Source organism: Glandiceps talaboti, chromosome 4 (assembly GCF_964340395.1).
Source record: "Glandiceps talaboti chromosome 4, keGlaTala1.1, whole genome shotgun sequence".
Lineage (NCBI taxonomy): Eukaryota > Metazoa > Hemichordata > Enteropneusta > Spengelidae > Glandiceps > Glandiceps talaboti.
Genome location: NC_135552.1, coordinates 25,955,050 through 25,970,074, shown reverse-complemented (window position 1 = coordinate 25,970,074; position 15,025 = coordinate 25,955,050). Strand labels below are relative to the sequence as shown.

Below are 15,025 nucleotides of genomic sequence, written 5' to 3'. Positions count from 1 at the left end.
TCAAGAACAGCTTAGACTCACAAAGTCACACTAGGAATATTGGAAATATTTTGCAAGTATTGACTCCTCACTCTTTTCGTCATATAGTTACCTAAGAGGCCATGTCACAACTACTCGATACAAGGGTTAAATTCTCCGTAAACTTACTGACATAGTATAAGGCAACAGGATAGATACAATACAATACAATACAATACAATACAATACAATACAATACAGTGCTATGCAATACAACACGATACAATGCAATGTAATGTAATGCAATGCAAATGATACAATGCAATACGATATAATGAAACACAGTACCGTGTAATACAGTAATACAACATATTGAATGCAATGTGATATGATATATATATATATATATATATATATATATATATATATATATATATATATATATATATATATATATATATATCATATCATTGATCGCACAATGCGTGAAACTCCGAGTTACAACCAAGAAAGAGTTCCAGTACTACCAAAACTATATATATATATATATATATATATATATATATATATATATATATATATATATATATACATATATATATATATATATATATATATATATGATATGATATGATATGATATACGATATGATACATGAAGCAATGTAATGTAATACGATACAATGCCATATAGTGTCGTGTAGTTTAACAATATAGTAAATTCAGTGCACCTAGATAACCAAAACACAAAATAAAACAATACAATAGAGACAAATACAATAAGTAATATCTTTAATAAATCAAATGCAATGCTTGAAAAGTTATCACTATCCCATACGAAATGTATAGCTTTCAGAAAGTATAGTGGTGGAAGTATTTATTTCCATCCTTTTAGAATATTCTCCTATATATTCCTTGTAATGGGTTAACCGGTTAAATACAACAAAAAACTTTCGGATCAATGAAATTCATGCACAACAATGTGTTTGATTGGTATCTACATTACAATAAGTCATAATGGAATCATTCAGTTAAATAACTCATTTAACATTGAATATAATTATATCAATTAACACGTGAATTACATCCCTTTGCATTGAAATATTTAATCGTATACTGTTGACATATACAGAATTATGAGTTACAAATCAAAACATTGTTCTCCTTCCAGGAAATAATATTGTCATCAATTCATACTTTATTTACTTGTAAAAAATACACTTTTAATGAACTAGCATATTTACTTATATTTGTTTATACCAAAAGAAGTGGTTTTCTTATCTCTTTGATTTTGACTGGTCTCTCTATCTGCTTCTCGTTCATTTCTACTCTATTCCATTCTATGCCAGCATACTCTCTAGGGCTAAGATGGAAAAGATCTTATCCTGTGGAACTTTAATTATCTTCTTGGTAAATTGTCGGGGATGGTTAAACAATTCCTTATCCAAGTGATACTTATGTGCAAGTTCTAAACTACCTCTGTTACCAGTAGGTACAATCAATCTCACAGAACAATAGTTTGGTAGAGACAGCAACACTGTGTGTAATAAAGAATCTGCAATGGCAACGTTATCAGCATACATGGGAGAAATAGCAAATTGTTCTCCTAACAGCCTTGCACTAACATATCCTACGACAACGCTATTCTTACCAATTCCTTCTAATGCAACAAAACTGTACACATTCTTTCCTTGCAACCAAACTTTAAGAAACTCTGCTCTGTTAAATGGATTGATCTTGTCATCATATTCAGTAATATTATTAAATGGAACTTCATCGAGTTGTGTAATTTTAACACCTGAAGGGGTATTTATCGTATACAGTAAAGAATGATCAACCTTGCCTATCATGAACTTTGTCTCAAAATCGATGTGTTTAAAACCTATCTTAACATTAACATCTCTTCGATGTTCATCACAAGAATTCAAACCTATGTTTCTGTCACCAGCATGACTGAAAACTTGTTCAAACAGTCTTCGTTGAATGCCTTGCTTTCGGTGTCCTTGTTTGGTGATTGACATTCCAAAGAAAGTGAGATCGTCTGTGTGATTGAATGCATATGCTGTACCTGTCAATAAAAGCATTGACACAAAAGATGCGATAGTTAAATTTAAAAGCCAACCTAGACCAGGGGCATGAGGCAACAATTCTGGTGAAGCTCGAAAATGATAATGATGTCATACAGGTAATAAAGGCCCAAGTTAGCTATGAGTCACATTTACATACTTACTTCTTTATTTATAGTATATTTTAATAAACTCATTATACACGTCTACACATATTTGTTATTTTGGATATAAGGCCAGAAATGGAATGATTAAAAATATTATATGTACTTGTACATTTTCTGGTCTTTTAAAAAATTGAAACATTTTTTTTATGATAATCGCAGAAAAAATCGACGCTTAGTGCGCTCGCGACAGCTGACGCGCTCCGCTGCTTGGCGTGCTCCAGCTCAAACGTATATTCCTCGCTTAAATCGAGGGCGCGGCATGAGGCAACAATTCTGGTGTCTATAACAATATTGAATAACGCCGTGAATATAGACAACATCAACAAGTTTCGTCAAGTTCTTGTTTAGCATTATTTCAGTATCCCGAATCGCTAATCAATATCTAATTATAATACACAGAGAAACACATATATTTAACTCGATCGAATCACACTCGAATACAAATAGAATATACGGGACGCTGCTGCGGAGTGTAGGTCGATTGAATAGCGCCACCAACGGTCGTAGAATTTACTTCTCTGTCTTATCGCGCGATCGCGAGATCAAATGATTCGAATCTTGGAATTTGAAAATCCAACCTCCACGAGCTCAACATTTGCTCAATTTGCTCTAGCCCTTGCCTAGACGATGACAATGAAAAAAGATTAATCCAACTACTAGTATTGCATTGTACTAAACCACTATCGTCTCACACATTCAATTAATATATTGCTGTCATCGCATGCGATGTTTGCTGATGTCATGTTGACTAAAATGAATTTTGGCGATGATATTTATTTTAGACATAAAGCTAAAACTTACATTCTTTATATTAATATTGTCTATCGTCGTCGATTTCTTTTCTTTAAGTTTTAAGACATACTTGTAATATAGTCTTCTCAGTATGTACATGTAGAGGGCGATGTTCAAGTCATCGCAAAAATATGTGACTAAACCTTGGTCATTTACTTTGATGGGCACGCTGTGCTGACAGACGACTCAATACCTGAAGTATTTACAATAGATATCTATGAACCTGAAACAGAAGATCGTCTAACACAATATGATCTTAATAAAAATGTGTCAATCTATCGTCTCGCTCGGCAAACTTTCAATCTTACGATTAAACATTGCTACTTTTATCATCTCGGCGCAACTTACCCACAAGTTCACTTCCTTTGAAAGCCAAAAAGAACCCGTCTGGATTGACCTGACGTATAGTCTCTACATAATCGGCGGAATAACCCCAACCTTCAGCTATCGTCAACTCACTGACAGCTTTCATGTCTTCTTTTGAAGCCACCCGAATAAGGAGATGTGACCTAAATTAATTGAAAGCGAAATATGTGTATGTCAAAGAGAAACAAACTTGTAATATTTGAAAAGATGAACCATTCTCACTAGTAATCTATCTATTTTACATTATGTATCCATTAGCCCAAAATAAGACAGAACATTTTATAACGACATTTTAAGATCACTCTATCAGTACATGTTGTGCTTTATTTTATTATTTTGGTAAGGTGTACGAAAAGAGGTATTACAAATGTATCAATCTCGATATAATCTCACTAGTTAGCGTTGGCGTTAGTGACGAAGTGATAAGATAAGATAGAATAAGATAAGATAAGATAACATAACATAACATAAGATAATGTAAAATAAGATAATACTTTATGAAATCCCTAAAAGGGTCATTTATGACGCCTGTTGTAACAAAATCCCTTTCAAGCTATAACTTAATCCATGCTTTACAAGACAGCACCATCCAGTATCAGAAACTATTCTTTATAAATTACATAGGGTTGAAATATGTTCTTAAAAAGTTAAATAACATCATTATATACATGTAAAGGTCAGCACATCTACTGGTAGTATCATTGGTAGGGGAGATTTGGAGTTTAAGGCAATTTTAGACTATCTTGGCAAACATTTCACATTTCTAAAAGACAATATCATCACAAATTAGAATTTGGTGAAAATATTTTTTAAAAATTTAATACCAATATGACAGTAAAAAGGTTGAAAAAGGTTGTTGGTGCATTTGATTGTTGGTTGAATGCACGAGTGACCTCTGGGGATGAGGGAGTCCTTGAGGTTTTCCCCCTGGCAGATCTGCAGGTTTTTGCTTCTATTAAGGCAACGTTTAGGTTATTCATAGCCTTTGAGGTAATATTTCCAAGCTTCGAAAAGCTAACCTAAATGTAAGTTTTAAATGAGTTTCCCATGTCACATAAAAATGGCCCATAACATTGGTATAGGGTCATTAATATTGCATGTATAGTAAAGTCACCGGTATGTTAGAGAACTTTAGGTGGTCATACCTAGTGTATAATAGAAACTGGAATCTGATGAGATGTGGTGATTTGTAGTGTCAATAAAATGTAGTGTCCAAAATAGAAAGTGTAGTAATCCTTTCTGACAAGTTCATAGTGACGAGTAGAACAATTTAGATTAACTTCTTTTATAAAAACTATCCATGAAGAGTACCATTACGAAACCTTCATGTTCACTTTTGCCCCGAAGTGCAATATAAGTGAGGCATTGATTGTGAAACAGCCAACCATTTACATGACATGTTTTGTAACTAGTGTGGTAGCTAGATAGGTAATACATGTATATGTATATGTATATTTATGTTTGAACTAATAAGTATTATTAAAGAATTCAAGTAAGAGACTGGGACAAGAAGAAATATTTACATGTACTACATTTCAGACAAGGCTATATGCTATTGTAGTAAAGGAATTTTTTCTTCCATCACAATCCAAAACACAAGGACCCCCTCCCCACCGCAATTTTGAAAACATCATGACCCCCCCCCCCCCAACTGCCAATTTCAAAAACAGGGTGATCCCCCTACACATCCACCGCCCTCGCCCCCAGGCTGGAGAAACTGACCGGTCCCTAATTATAACGCCTGTTGTAACAAAATAACAGTGATAAAAACGAAGACACAACTTGCAGACTACATAAATAACCCAAAAAATATTTTCAGCCGTATGGAAACATTGCTCATGTTCTAGTGGTTACGAAGGATACGCCTCCACAACCACTTTTAAACAAAATCAAAATAACTCGAATCAACCAAAACCTAACCGTTTGACAACTTATTGTTGGTGTTTTTGTAATCATTACAAAAATTAAGTTGTTCACCATCGCAATTGTTCAACGAACGATTGTCGGCGTCGAAGGGTTACCTGGTATATGTACCACCCTTAGTACTACAATCTTGGTTCAATACACAAACCTACGTCAGCTTGTAAATATTGAAGTGAACAAAATGAACAACGCCCTTTTATACCTGCTGGATATTATCAAATACAGTCGGTACTTGGCAAGTGGTATTAACCTGAGATAACCACTTGGCCAACGACAACTCAATACACAACAAATCTGAGAACTTGATAGTATTCAAATTAGTGATAAATTAATGTAATCGTAATAGGAAGTGACAATTGTGACCCTACGTTTAAAACTAGTGGTTACATGCCCAGAGACTGACTGTACACACTGACGAATGGTATGCACAGGTTATGCACAATTAAAGAAAAGCGTAATGCAATTTCGAAAACTACATACATGCTGTTAACTTGAACAGAGGTCGATGAATCACAAAAGTTCAGTCTTGACAGTCACTGGAGTACTGCACTACGTATCTGCTCGAATCCTAGTCCTTGCCAGCTAAGGTTGTCACCTGACACATATACAGCTTATCACATGAACGATTACGAATAAACAGTCCGCCTGTAGTGGTGCCTTCATATGCAGTGAACCAGTTCGAGATTCAATTGACGTCTTGTAGGGGTGACGTGAACATCGCTGTCTAAACACTCAAAAGAACACTATTCTCTGGTCAATCCTTTATCAAAGTATAAACGCTACTAAACATTGTGATAATCAAAGTAATGTGGACATATTGTGCAGTTGAGTCACACAGCTTAATTGTATTGTTGTTTTAGGAAACTTTTTTATACTAAAAAAAAATCAAGACAATAAAACCAGACAAACTGAAATAAAAAAAAGTACAAATTGGATGGAGACGCATAATTAATATTACGTTTAATAATTCAATAATTGATATGGGGTTCATGTGTAAGAAAGTGTGCAAGTTTCTAAGAAGATATTGATATTTTGATATTTGCACTCTATGCTGGTAACGTTGTCATTGCAGATTCCTTATTACATACAGTGTTGGTATTTCTACAAACAATTGCACTGTCAGATTTATTGTACATACTAGTAACAAAGGTTGTTTAGAACTAAGATATAAGTACCACCTACATAAGGAATTGTTTACCTGTACCCGACAATTTACAAAAAAGATCATAGAAGTTCCACAGCATAAGATCTTTTCCATCGTAGAACTGGAAACTATGTTGTCATAGAATGGAATAGAGTAGAAATGAATGATAAAGCGGGTAGAGCCAAGTTGCGGAATATACAATGTAGGTGATTTGTCACCATAAAGGAACCCTTATTGATATACTAATGATATGTTACATATGTCATGTATATATGTTGTGGGTATAATGTACATTATTGAATAGATAATTTGCATAATTCTCAGTGTTGACCAATTAGTTAATGTAGCCATGCTGTTGCTTACATTTACAATTTACAATTTCCATGCGTAGTGCTAATGTATACAGTTTCATGCACTATTTGGCGTTCATTTGAATATAATTGAAATTTTATTCAAATCTTAAATCTGTTTTCATTACGAGAGATAATTTCATGTTCTGATAAGAGTATACAATTGTTTTTCGTGTACAGGCAATGCGTGAAGAAAAAACAACAATGAAGTATGACATCCCTCCTCGAGTTTTCGTTCAACACTCCAACATTTGATAAATCTTCATTTCATACAAAAGACGCAATTTAATACTTAGTACAAAATGTACAAGTCACAATTAAATGATGAGAATGGGAGAACCTCTGAATTTAACGGAAAAGCCCAGTCAGACTTATTTTGGCATTTAGTACACTTGTATTGATTACTGTTATTAACTTAGATATGATGTTGAGTAAAACGATGGAACCTCGATTGCTAACGCAATTTTGAAATTTAGTAAAGAGGCCTTACTGCACTTGAGATGTGTTCAGTCATTGCTTTTTTTTCTGCTAATCTATGCAGGCATCATATCCGGCGATAAAATAGAATATATTTTATTGCATGGCACTGGTACGATTTGTTTGGAGTATTAACGAATAAATTTATACATTTCTACATCTATACTATACTTTTTTTACCAAATCCAGTGCAGACTGGTTTGGTACTGGAACATTCATACATATTTGTACATTGTCTGGTAAGTTGGATAACAATGTAAACAGTAGAGATTCGGCAATGATAGTGTCATCAGCGTACAGGGGCAATACAGCAAAACCATGGACAAGTTTACGAGTATTAATGTAACCGACGACAGAACTGTTTCCTTTCTCATCAAGTGCTTCATGGCAGCAAAGTTTAAAGTATCATTACCCATACACCACACTTTCAGAAACTCTGCTCTTCGAAAAGGGTTAATTTTTGCATCATACGTTACAAGACTTTCAAATGATATATCACTCATCGGTAGAATCTTCGTGTCTGTAGGCATGCAGTTATTAAGTAGGGTGAGTTTTGAATGATTTACCAATCCTCTAGATCTCCTTTGTATTATCTCAAAATCGATTTATGTGAAAAACTTTTCCAATAAGGCTTTGACTTCCCCTTTCACCAACAGCATATTCTCCAATATGTCTTGGTGCGAATCGCCAAACCTTGACTGGATAATTAAGTCAAACAAACCTACTTTTGTATGTCATGGTCAATCTGATCAACCCTCTTGGTATATATATGTACTTGTCATGGGGTTATTGCCATCAGGGCTTAAATGCAAAAATGCAATTTGATTTTTTATAAAAGCATATTTTCGGCACTACACCCTTATCACCCTGAGTCATATTTAAACCACGATCGGTGGCTCGTCTCACCCAGTGTTACATGAGGTCATCGGCTAAAACTCAAGAAATTTAGATGTTCTAAATCTACACCTCGTGCAATAATTTGCCTGCCTCTGTTGTCACATCACAAACTCTGAACTCTTTCAAGAACAGCTTAGACTCACAAAGTCACACTAGGAATATTGGAAATATTTTGCAAGTATTGACTCCTCACTCTTTTCGTCATATAGTTACCTAAGAGGCCATGTCACAACTAGTCGATACAAGGGTTAAATTGTCGGAAAACATACAATGCAATACAATACAATACAATACAATACAATACAATACAATACAATGCAATGCAATACAATACAATACAATACATACAATACAATACAATGCAATACAATACAATACAATACAGTGCGATACAATACAGTACGATATAATGCAACACGGTACCGTCTAATACAGTAATACAACATACTGAATGCAATGCAATGTGATATGATATATATATGATATAAGTATGATATATGATATGATATATGATATGACACAATTTGATATGTGATATGTGATATGATATATAATATAATTATGATATAATATGATATATTATATGATATATATTATATATGTTATGACATGAAGCAATGTAATGTAATACGATACAATGCTATATAGTGTCGTGTAGTTTAACAATATAGTAAATTCAGTGCACATAGATAACCAAAACAGAACATAAAACAATAGAATTGCGAGTAAGTATTATCTTTAATAAATCAAATGCAATGCTTGAAAAGATACCAGTATCCCATATGAAATGTATATCTTTGAGAAAGTATAGTGGTGGAAGTATTTATTTCCATCCTTTTAGAATATTCTCCTATATATTCCATATAATGGGTTTTACAACAAAAAACCCTCGGATGAATGAAATTCATATGCAATAATGTGTATCTGGATTACAATAGGTCATTATGAAATCATTTAGTTTAAATAACTATTTTAATATTGAACATAATTATATCAATTAACGCACTACTTACATCCCTTAGCAATGAAATATGTAATCGTATACTATTGACATTCCAAAATTATCCAAAACCTTTTTTTCTCCTTCCAGAAAATAACAGTGTCATCAATTCATACTTGTAAAAATTACTTGTAAAAACACTTTTAATGAAAATATTAGCATATTTACTTAGTAATCAAAGTTTCATTAAAGTTATATTTGTTTAGACTGCAAGAAATGGTTTTCCTATCTGTCTGATTTAAATTTCTAAACTATATTTGTATCATATGTATTCTACAACTTGTCTGTCTATCTGCTTCTCGTTCATGTCTTCTCTTTTCCATTTTATGCCAGCATACACTCTAGGGCTACAAGTGAGAATATCTTATGCTGTGGAACTTCTATGATCTTTTTGGTAAATTGTCGGGTACAGGTAAACAATTCCCTATGTAGGTGGTGCCTATGTGCTAGTTCTAAACTACCTCTGTTACCAGTAGGTACAGTAAATCTGACAGAACAATAGTTTGGTAGAGACAGCAACACCGTATGTAATAAAGAATCTGCAATGGCAACGTTATCAGCATACAGGGGAGAAATAACAAATTCTTCTTCTAACAGCCTTGCACTAACATATCCTACGACACGACCATTCTTACCCATACCTTCCTCTAATGCAACAAAACTGTACACATTCTTTCCTTGCAACCAAATTTTCAGAAACTCTGCTCTGTTAAATTGATTGATCCCTTTATCATACTCAGTAATATCATTAAATGGAACTTCATCGAGTTGTGTAATTTTAACACCTGAAGGGGTATTTATCACAGGCAGTAAAGAATGAACAACCTGGCCAATCATTGCCTTTGTCTCAAAATCAATGTGTCTAAAACCAATCTTAACATTAACATCTCTTCGGTATTCACCAGCAGAATTCAAACATACATTTCTGTCACCAGCATGATTGAAAAGTTGTTCAAACAGTCTTCGTTGAATGCCTTGCTTTCGGTGTCCTTGTTTGGTGATTGACAATCCAAAGAAAGTGAGATCGTCTGTGTGATTGAATCCATATGCTGTACCTGTCAATAAAAACATTGACACAAAAGATACGAAAGTTAATTTTGAAAGCCAACCTAAACGATGAAAATGAAAAGATGGATCCAACTATATGTACTAGTATTGCATTGTACTAAACCACTATCGCCTCACAAATTCAATTAATATATTGGTGTCGTGATCGCAAGCGATGCTTGCTGATGTTATGTTGACTAAAACAAATATTGGGCGATGATATTTGTTTTAGATATAAAACTAAAAGTGACATTTTTTATATTAATATTGTCTAGGTATCTTCATATATTTCTTCTTCAGATATACTTGTAGTATAGTCTTCTCAGTATGTACGTGTAGAGGGCGATGTTCAAGTCATCTAAAAAAGATGTGACTAAACCTTGGTCATTTACTTTGACGGGCACGCTGTGATGACAGACGACTCAATATCTGAAGTATTTACAATCGAAATCTATGAATCTGAAACAGAAAGTCGTCTAACACGATATGATCTTAATAGCAATGTCAATCTATCGTCACTAAGAGAGCCGTCATTATTTACGGTTGGGGGGTCGGAGGAATTTTTTTTTTTTGGGGGGGGGGGTCACTTGAAAATTGGAGTTGGTCGGGGGGGGGGTGCTACCGAAAAATTCGGGAATAGTAGGGGGGGGGCTACACAAAAATCTGTTTCGAAAAACTTGTGTACACAGTATCAGGATTATTTAACCTGTTAGATAAAATGTAACTTTGACTCAATTAGTTGTCAGGTTGTCACCCAGTTTGTAAATATGTACTGAAGTCCAACAAACTTTGGGTAATTTGGCTTACTTTAATATCACACATTATTGTGATGGTTACCTTTACTCTCACAAGACTTGCCTTGTTTCTGGTGATTATTTAAATTACAAAGAAGTGAGACAAGGGTTGTAACTGGATTTGTTGTTGCTTATCTGTCTTATCTGTGGCAAAACTTTATCAGCACACTATTGTTTTTCTTTTGATTAAAAAAAACAAATAAAATATAAACTTTGTCATATATATGTGTAAAATACTGATATAATTATGTGTAAATGTAAGAAATTCCTTCTGCAAAAACTGTTTTTCCAATAAAATTTGAATTAAGTGGTGTCAGAAATTATGTACATATTACATTTACTGTATACTGTAAAACAACTGTTACTTTTACAGATCATAAAACTTTCATTACCCTGAAAACTTCGAAAGAAACCTTCAACCCTGCATGCAGTCAATAACATCAGCCAAACACTTAAAAACAATTACATCTAAAAAATCACATATTGGTAATATCCACATCAAGTTATCATTATGATTGGTAAAGTGGATTTTGACTTTAAAATTTATGTTGTTCACGTGCACACACACACACACACACACACACACACTTCTCTGACTATATACACTGAACTTCAGTTGTGTCTCCAACTAAACTACTGAGTTTGACCATTATTTTGTTATGTTCATGTTCAAATGCTACAATTGTAGCAATATAAATAATATAATTTCCTCTCTGTAATACCCACCACTTCATGTATATAATGGAAACGGGGGGGGGGGGGGTCATCCCAATTTCTAAAGTCAGGTGGGGGGGGGGGGTCATTTACTTTTTTCCTGCAGGATGGGGGAGGGCAGTTGAATTTCCACTTCTTATCAACCAATTCCTCCGCCCCCCCCCCCGTAAATAATGACGGCTCCCTAATTGCTAGTTTTATCATCTGGGCGCAACTTACCGACAAGTTCATTTCCTTTGAAAGCCAAAAAGAACCCATCTGGATTGACCTGACGTAAAGTCTCTACATAATCGGTGGAGAAACCCCAACCTTCAGCTATCGTCAACTCACTGACAGCTTTCATGTCTTCTTTTGAAGCTACCCGAATAAGGAGATGTGACCTTGATTAATTGAAAACGAAATATGTAAGCAATTGAAAGGGCATGCCATCTTAGCTAGAGTATCGACAAACTCTCTATAATTTTACAATCTATACCCATTAGCCCAAAATAAGACAAAACTTGTGATAATCAAATCATTGATATCACCCTATCAGTACAGAATGTGTTTCATCTTTTTAGATTATTAACGTATTCGGTTGGGGAGTATTATAAATGCAGCAAACACAACCCAACGATACTGATAATGTGGTTAAAAGCTTCGAATGTGGTGATATTGTGATATGATGTGATGCCATCAAAGAGATCTTGCACTATATTGTCTTGCACTTTCATGGATGATCTACTAGAAATAACTAAATTATGCCAATTATAAAAAGACATACACGCATTGGTCCTTGACTTAGAATTGAGGATGATATATACATACATTGGTTCATTAGAATACATGGTTGGTGAACAGCTCAAAAATCTCTGTGGCGATGCCTGATATGTTGGTGTCGCCGCCGTAACCGTTGGCCTACGTCTAGCAGTACCTGGCAGCATGCATGATCGAACACGTTTGACAGGTGTGACTTGAAATAGAGAACGCGCATGTGCACAAAGTGCCTTTTCGAATGCCTTGTCCTGACGTCGATGATGCCTGGATGGATAAAGTAAGAGGCTAAAACTTGACTCCGTCTCCGTTGGCCATCTTAACTTGGCACTGTTGACCGAAGTCAAGCGACAGCGCAGCCAACGATGACATGGGTGTGCCACATGTAAGTTGTAGTAAGCCGACACTTTCAATCAGATGTAAACTGAGTGCCTTTCGTAAGAATTTGTATTCGCATATCCCTTTATTACCATTAACATATATACCAGATTACATATATACCAGATTATATGACTTTGTCTTCGTTGGCCATCTTGGCACTACTGACCGAAGTCAAGCGACAGCGCAGCCAACGATGACATCAATCAATCAATCAATCAAAACATTTATAGAGCGCCTGTATCCAATACTAAGAAGAGTTCAGAGGCACTGTACAGTCAAATATTGAAAACTTTCGCGAACAAGTATGTTTTAAGGTTCTGGGTGTACCATATTTTGTATTCGTATATCCCTTTATTATCATGAACATATATACCAGATTACATATATACCAGATTACATAATATACCAGATTTGATAATGTGTGTCGCCAGACAAAAAGAGAAGTGTACCGTTCTCTAAACATCTTCAGAAAATGTAGAAACCATCAAAACCTCAGTAACTATCTACGCATCAAAGCCAGCTACAAATTAGTAAGAAGAAAATCGACTACCAGAAACATAAACGTGATGAATTAATTAATCTATCAAAACAACAAAATTTTAGACTGTTTTGGCAACGTTTGCGTCAGAATAAGGGAAGTATCTCAAGCAAAATTACACAGAATGAATGGTTCAGTTACTTTAAGGGCCTGTTTAATCCAAATACACAAGATGTCGACCAGAACGACGATGATGAAATGAGAGAGTTCTTCTCCTCAGTCCAGGGATATGTAAATGAACTAAACATGGGTGACCTAGATAGTACGGGTATCGACTGTTCCGAACTAAACTGTCCCATTCCACTTTGCGCCTCAATTATAGTATTGTACTTATCAAACCAAAGGGTAAGTCTATCACATAATATTTGAGTGTAGATTTTACCTATGACATCAAGTAGCATAATGCTGCGGTAATTACCCGGGGAGTCTTTACTTCCCTTCTTGAAAACAGGTGTAATCAGTCCAATCGACCACATACTAGGGAATACACCGCTATCAAGAACTTCATTGTAGAGAATATGTAACACATCATAAATTTAGCGAGGGGCATATTTCCAAAACTCTCCAGGGATCCCATCTTGCCCTGGGGCTTTGTTGTTTTTATGTCTGTCAATACATTTCCGAATCTCTGCTATAGTGATGGGACAGTTTAGTTCGGAACAGTCGATACCCGTACTATCGAGGTCACCCATGTTTAGTTCATTTACATATCCCTGGACTGGGGAGAAGAACTCTCTCATTTCATCATCGTCGAGAAAAAAGTCGTAATTACGAGAATTGAAATCTCGTAATTTTAAATTTTAAATTTTATTTTTTTCCTTACAACTTGGCACTAATACGCTTCCGTAGTCATCTCACCTTTGCTATTTTGTTTTTACATAAACGATATTGAACATGCACTTAATCAGGGATTTGAAACTGTTATGTATGCAAATATGTTGACATTATTTTATTTACTGTATGCAGATGATTTAGCGCTATTTAGCAGCACCCCTATTGGGTTGCAAAGACTTCTAAGTAGACTTTTAGGTTACAGTAACTGTAAAAGGTGGAGACTTACCGTAAATTTAGCTAAATCTAAGATTGTTGTTTATAGGAAGGGTGGTCCACTAAAGAAATCCGAAAAGTGGTTTTGGAACGGTAAATTATTTGAAGTTGTTTTAAAGTATAACTATTTAGGCGTGATGTTTTCTAGTTCAGGTATTTGGTACCAAGCCCAAAATTATATCGCTGACCAGGCAAGTACTGTACTGCATAGTCTGGAAATAACACTGCATAGGCTTAGAGGTTTAAAACCTGACAGCATTTCGTATATTTGATTGTAAGATTTTACCCATTCTTTTATATGCAAGTGGTATTTGGGGTACTCACTCCTTCCCTGACATAGAAAGAGTTCATCACAAATTTTGTAAGTTTATATTAGGGGTTAGTAGTAATACATATTGCTGCTCTGGGTGAACTTGGACGATATCCTATCCGACCATTATGCATATATAAATGTACAGATAATTCGTTACTAGCTCAAGTGTACCCAAAGTGATATCTCTGAAATTGTAAAGGATTGTTACAGTTACCAATATGATAGAGCTGAAAAGGGATTCCCTTGTTGGGGTTTATATGTTAAAACTCTACTTTGCCAGTATGGATCTGCTGAGATTT

At 34.7% G+C, this 15,025-nt stretch overlaps 2 protein-coding genes across 2 annotated transcripts; both read right to left on the bottom strand.

Moving 5' to 3' along the window:
• Positions 1–1,297: 1,297 nt before the first annotated feature.
• Positions 1,298–3,454, bottom strand: LOC144434396 (holothin acyltransferase-like). The gene is made up of 2 exons (XM_078122845.1): positions 3,331–3,454; positions 1,298–2,025 (listed from the first exon to the last, which is right to left on the bottom strand). The coding sequence occupies exons 1-2, from the start codon at positions 3,452–3,454 to the stop codon at positions 1,298–1,300; spliced, it is 852 nt and encodes a 283-aa protein (XP_077978971.1).
• Positions 3,455–9,463: 6,009 nt separating this feature from the next.
• On the bottom strand, positions 9,464–12,512 carry LOC144434395 (holothin acyltransferase-like). The gene is made up of 3 exons (XM_078122844.1): positions 12,502–12,512; positions 11,914–12,074; positions 9,464–10,194 (listed from the first exon to the last, which is right to left on the bottom strand). Coding segments are annotated over exons 1-3 (894 nt in total). The 5' UTR covers positions 12,504–12,512.
• Between the last annotated feature and the right edge of the window lie 2,513 nt (positions 12,513–15,025).